Below are 6,272 nucleotides of genomic sequence, written 5' to 3'. Positions count from 1 at the left end.
TCCCCTAATCACACATTTCTTTGAAATAACACAAATGAAGAACTGTGATACAAACTAGAAATTGTAGGTAGGTCAGGTTCGACATCAGTTGCTTAAGCCCTGAATGATAGTACCTCATGTAAAGAACATCAAAATTTTACTAAATGTGCAGTTTGAGTACTTCTCTTAATTGAGCAATATATGTTGGGTGCTTTGTGATACTTTAGAATCTAAACATGTATAAATACTACTAAAAAGTATCTATAATAAGCATATCCAAACCAGAGCATAGGTTAGGAAATTTTTTTTATTTCTGTATATTCTTTAATGATGTCAAAATAATAACAAAAATTTAGAAAATATACAGTGGCATCTGTGGAAACCCTAAGATAACTATAATACCTTTAATAATAATGCTTCATAGTTTTCATATTCTATGGTATTTCTATTTAAAAATCAGACTTTTCCCCATTATATAAGTATCTCTATAATTTTATGAATAATCTATCCAAATATGCAGAACAGGCCTTTGGGAGAGAAAAAAAATACACTCAGTATTTTTCTTAACTGACACCTGACTAGTTTTTTGTTTGTTTGTAACATAAATATGCTATGCTATCAGTTTTTATCTTCAATGATACATGAAAGATCCAAAATCAAATTGGCTGTCTCCACAGCCACCTGCAGGCCACTAAGCTTAGCAGTAAAACAGTCCAAGGTCAGGTTGTTGGCTGAGCCCGTAGCTTCATGTGGAAGGCAAGTTTGTGGTGCAAAGGGATGCCGAGTAGTCTTCAAGAAAGACCAGTGGAGTTCTTCCTGGCTATTGTATAGTCCACAGCCACATCTTGAAAGCAAATCTGGCCAGTTAACAACAGAGGGAGACTCTGCCTGAGCGGACCAAAAGTGTCCATACTTCATGTCAGTAAGAACTTCACCTCCATCATGTTCTAAAGAGCCAGCGACAGATTCTAATGCACTGCAGAATGCTTCAGTGATTAACTGAAGTTCTGTTTGAGTACATCCATCATCTTTGAGAATGCTTTCTGGCTCGTTACAAGTCTAAAGAATAATAAAACCATTGAAAACACATACAGAGCAATATTAGAAAAATGTTTCTTAAAGATAAAATACTTGATCAGACGCTTATCATAATGTTACTATTTATGTTCAATTTCCTTAGGGGTTCAGCACAATGCTAATGGGCAAATATGGGTCAGCTGGCCAGGCTATTATCCCTTAATTGGGTTGGTTATAGTATAAATATATGCTAGTCATGTTATCAGAATGAATGAATCAGAATAAACCCCATCAGCTTACTCTGAATGACTGCCCAGTTGTGCCTCCTCAATATTTGATGGACAAGGCCTAATGCATATATCACAGGTTTCTATACACACAGGAGGAGGTTCCTGAAGGCTAATGTCCAAATACAGTACTTATTTATAGCTGGCAAAGTGTTTGAGATTTGTTTAAAATGAGAACACACATAATTATTAAGACAAAAGCCATTTAGGGACATGTGTAATTTTCACAGCAATGTTTTAAAAATAAGTGATTTCTTTAAATTAATGAAAAGGTAATATAATTTTAAACTTTTTTTTTGGTTCCACCATTCTAAAACAGTTTCTCCTAGGGGCGCCTGGGTGGCTCAGTTAGTAAAACGTCTGCCTTCGGCTCAGGTCATGATCTCAGGGTCCTGGGATCAAGCCCCACATAGGGCTCTTTGCTCAGTGGGGAGTCTCCTTCTCCCTCTGTGTTCTCTCTCTCTCCCAAATAAATGGAATATTTATAAATAAATAAAAATAAAAAAGTTTCTCCTAGCAATTTCACTATAGAAAAATAATATATTAGCAAGCTAATAACCGAATGATAGTTAAAACCCATATCCAAACTATTCCAAAGCAGTGGCTGCTTTTTTTTTCTGCCCAGGAGGTGTGAACCAGATGAGACCATCTATGCTGCCTGTTCTTTTCCCATATTTTCAATGCTATATTGTTTCTTCAAAATCCTACTCATAAAACCTTCCTCCTCCAAAAAACTTTTCCAGTTTACTTAATTCCATTTGCAGACTATATTATTGTCATCAATACATGGGCACTGATTTTGTTTTTCAGAATGTATATTCTGGTAACTTTTCATGAATGTGCTTTATCATCAAATAGATTTTAAATCATTTTGGGAAAAAGGGTGGGGCATATCTGTAAAAAAAAACATTTACTCTTTCTCTAATCCTAGTCAGCCATTGGAAGCTCTGCAGTCTCTCTCTCTCTTTCATTTTTAAAGTTCAGTGCAGGGCTTGAACTCCCAACTCTGAGATCAAGACCTGCGCTGAGGTCAAGAGTCAGATGCTCAACTGACTGAGCCACTCAGGCACTCCCTGCAGTCTCTTGATAACACTCCTGACTAACCAAAGAATCAATTGCAAATATCTGGAAAACACATACTTTTTTGTATCCATTTTCAAAGAAAATAGGTCAGTATTTATGAAATAATCAGAACTATAATGCACTAAATTTATCTATTATCAGGAATATAGTTTCCTAAATGAATAAAAAAACATTCTATTTGATAGAACTTATAAATAGATACCAATTTAAAAATAACAGAATCTAATACTTGGAATGCATTATTAAATGAAACTAAGTCTTTTCTTGATAGTCCAGAAGGTACTGAAGTATTCTGTAGAAACTTAACACTTTCTTTCTTTTTTTTTTTTTCAAGATTTTATTTATTTATTTGACAGAGAGAGAGATAGCGAGAGCAGGAACACAAGCAGGGGGAAAGGGAGAGGGAGAAACAGGCCTCCTGCCGAGCAGGGAGCCCGATGTGGGACTCGATCCCAGGACCCTGGGATCATGACCTGAGCCAAAGGCAGACGCTTAACGACTGAGCCACCCAGGCGCCCGAATCTTAACACTTTCATTATGACTATCAATTATGATCGTACCACAGCAGTTGAAATCTCTAATACAACTTCCATTAACAGAATATTCATTTCAATATGCAATATTTCAACAATACTCAAAGAATGTGATCATTTGGTGAAAGGATGGATTAATAATAATCATGGTGATAAAGATATTACCTTATATTTGCAACTGTTATTTTCCTCAAGGGTTTTCAAATACAAAATTTGAGTTAGACTACTGAGAAATTAAGCATTAAAGGCTCCAGGGTCATGTTACCCTGGTTTGGTTTATTATCTCGTAAAACAAATGTCGCTGAGAATTCAGATAATCTGAGCAGGTCCATCTAACCTACCTTGTGTCTGATATATGCTGCCAAATGAGTTTCAGTACAGCCACCTCCCAACAAAACACTCGGTTCCTTGATTGTCAACTGCAAAACATGCAGTGCGGTTTGACATGTGAGCTAAAAAAGAGGCGAATCATCAGAATCAGACATTGACATGAGATTCACAAAGAAATATAACCATGTTTTCAAGGGAACTTAGATAGTAGACTCAAAGAGCTGGATTTTAATTGCAAAAGAACAAAGCTTGTGTTGCCAAAGCTGTAATGTGATGAATACATTTTTGAACAATAAAGATTAGAGATTAAAGAAAAATATTTTAGGCATCTGTTTGTTTCCAGGGACCAGATTAATATCACCTTTCATATGCACTTAGCTCTTCAAACTGAGATTCACAAATGGATGGCCTCAAAATAACTGGGTCAGCAAGGTTTGCTAGTATTTCTACTAAAAAAAATTATTTCGGTCTAAATAAATTAGCTGTATACATGCTATAGAATTTCTTGCAAGTTGCTATGGAAGTAGTAACAGCTACAACCCAGTAGTAATAAAAAGAAAAACATAGAGACCTTTCATATTTATCAAGGATATATCCTTGAGTATATATAATCTTTAAGTTCGTGACCAATACCATAGGTTATCACTTCTCTTAAATAAGTTGCACGTGTTATTGCTGGTAGAAAACAAACTCTATCAAGAGGTGGATGATGGGTATGGCTGGGGAATTCATTTTTCTCAGTGAATTATTCATACACATTAGCATCAAAGAGTACACAGTTCAAGTTAATTGCTAAGAAAAGTTCACATGTCAAGGACTTTTAGATTGCATGTAAGTACCAGAAATAACTGGTAGTGCTCACCGAGTCTACTGTAATATCACAGGCAAGTAAATCTGCTTACTTGGGACTTTAATTCTGTCAGTTTTGTTGTTTTTCCTTTCTAAATCACCTGGGAAAGTTATGAAAAACAAAATACATAGCTCACACAAATTCTATTGTGTCTGACTATTTAACTGCGGCCTCAGCCCCTAAATAATGGAATTCAGAGTCTGTGACCTACCTTCAGCTCATTCCAAGCAGTGTCGTTTCTGCTGCAGAGCAGCAAGCTGCAGATAGTTGCTTCATTAGGAATAAGATGAAGAAAATGTTTGAAGCCAAATTTTGCAGGGCACAAATCTTTCACGCTTCCATAACTACTAGGAGAGATTGAGCCTAGGGAACCAATAGGCTGTGTTCCTGTTTTTTAAAGTTTAGAAAACACAAAACATATGAGTAAAGATGGAACATCCAATCATTAAAACTGATTCCTAGCCAATATAAAAGTCCACACACATACACTTTACAACATGAAATATAGAATAAGATGCTTCTAAAACCTATAAAGTAAGTAGTATTCTGCTATTAAGATGATATAGAAATAAAGCAAAGCAGAGGTTCTTTTGGTTTACAGACTTTGAACATCTGTTAGGGGCTATTTTATACTCTAGAAAAAGCACAAAAATGTGCATACATTTTCTGGGAGCTTAAAAAATTTGCAAGAACCCAGAAAATAATCACCGAACAATTAGACTTCTTTGAATATTCTTTCTTCTGAAGCCTCAGAGTAAGGAATACTTGAGTAATCTGAAATTTAAGGATTAAAAAAAAAACAAAACACCTACAGGATGTGTTACTTCACTTGGTGGATGCAACAGAGAGGGTCTGGCTCTACCGCTTATGAGCCACTGGACATGAAGCAAGTCACTCATATCATTTAACTTTTCTGGGTGGGCCTCCCCATAGGAGAGTAAAATGGGGATAATAATGTCTGCTTCACAAATAAAGCAAATCAAATGTTCAATGCTCTGTACGCCATGACGAACTTCAAACACACCAGTGGCCCATGGACAATAGCCCCACTACTTAATCCAGACCAATAAAGAGGAATTTTGTCTGAAAGAGGGAGAAAGGAGGTAATGTTAGATACACTAAGGAGGGTGGAAAACATAGTTTACCTAAGCCATGGGCTTGGTATAATTATTTTTTTCCCTTCCTTTTTATCTCAAAAGGTCACTGCTCCCAAGATCCAGGACTAAAGTTCTGGCTATTTATACCATGTTCTAGTTATATGCGGGATAAGTAAGAATTGTGGGGTTATAGAAACCCAGTGCCCACTTAAACTATTGTTTCTATGGCAAAATGTTTCACATCTTAATTTTTTAGAGAGGGAGAGAGTGACTCTTAAGCAGGCTCCACGCCCAGCACAGAGCCTGATGTGGGGTTTGATCCCACAACCCCGAGATCATGACCTGAGCTGAATCCAAGAATTGGATGTGGATGCTCAACTGACTGAGCCACCCAGGCACCTGTTTCACATTTTTTTTTTATTTTTGTTTATTTATTTATTTATTTATTTTATTATGTTATATTAATCACTATACATGGTGGCATCACAATTCCGGACTTCCAGCTCTATTACAAAGCTGTCATCATCAAGACAGTATGGTACTGGCACAAAAACAGACACATAGATCAATGGAACAGAATAGAGAGCCCAGAAATGGACCCTCAACTCTATTGTCAACTCATCTTTGACAAAGCAGGAAAGAAGGTCCAATGGAAAAGACAGTCTCTTCAACAAATGGTGTTGAGAAAACTGGACAGCCATATGCAGAAGAATGAAACTGGACCATTTCCTTACACCACACACAAAAATAGACTCCAAATGGTTGAAAGACCTAAATGTGAGACAGGAGTCCATCAAAATCCTAAAGGAGAACACAGGCAGCAACCTTCTATTTCACATTTTAAAAACTAAATAATTTGTAATACCCAAATATTCACAACTGGAAAAGTCATGAAAAACCAGTAAGTATTTAAAACTATGGGTCTGATCCAGAACATCAACCACAAGAGGTCCATGGAACTATTTCATTATTTCATAATAATTTCCACTTTGACAATCATGGGACATAGAGACAGGGCAATAACCCAGATATTAGGTATTCAATACTGGCATATGTACTACTACTTTTTTTTTTTTTTTTTTTTTTTTTTTTTTTT

At 36.1% G+C, this 6,272-nt stretch overlaps 1 protein-coding gene across 1 annotated transcript in view; it reads right to left on the bottom strand.

Moving 5' to 3' along the window:
• Positions 1–269: 269 nt before the first annotated feature.
• MKKS (MKKS centrosomal shuttling protein) overlaps positions 270–6,272 on the bottom strand; it is a 9,291-nt gene continuing 3,288 nt past the window's right edge. Inside the window, exons 2-4 of the mRNA XM_021689194.2 lie at positions 4,291–4,466; positions 3,241–3,351; positions 270–1,038 (exon numbers count right to left, since the gene is read on the bottom strand). Of these exons, the coding sequence (XP_021544869.1) occupies positions 598–1,038; positions 3,241–3,351; positions 4,291–4,466 (728 nt within the window). The 3' untranslated portion in view covers positions 270–597. The remainder of the gene's footprint in view (positions 1,039–3,240; positions 3,352–4,290; positions 4,467–6,272) is intronic.

Source organism: Neomonachus schauinslandi, chromosome 10 (assembly GCF_002201575.2).
Source record: "Neomonachus schauinslandi chromosome 10, ASM220157v2, whole genome shotgun sequence".
NCBI lineage: Eukaryota > Metazoa > Chordata > Mammalia > Carnivora > Phocidae > Neomonachus > Neomonachus schauinslandi.
This window is presented reverse-complemented; position numbering and strand designations above follow the sequence as displayed.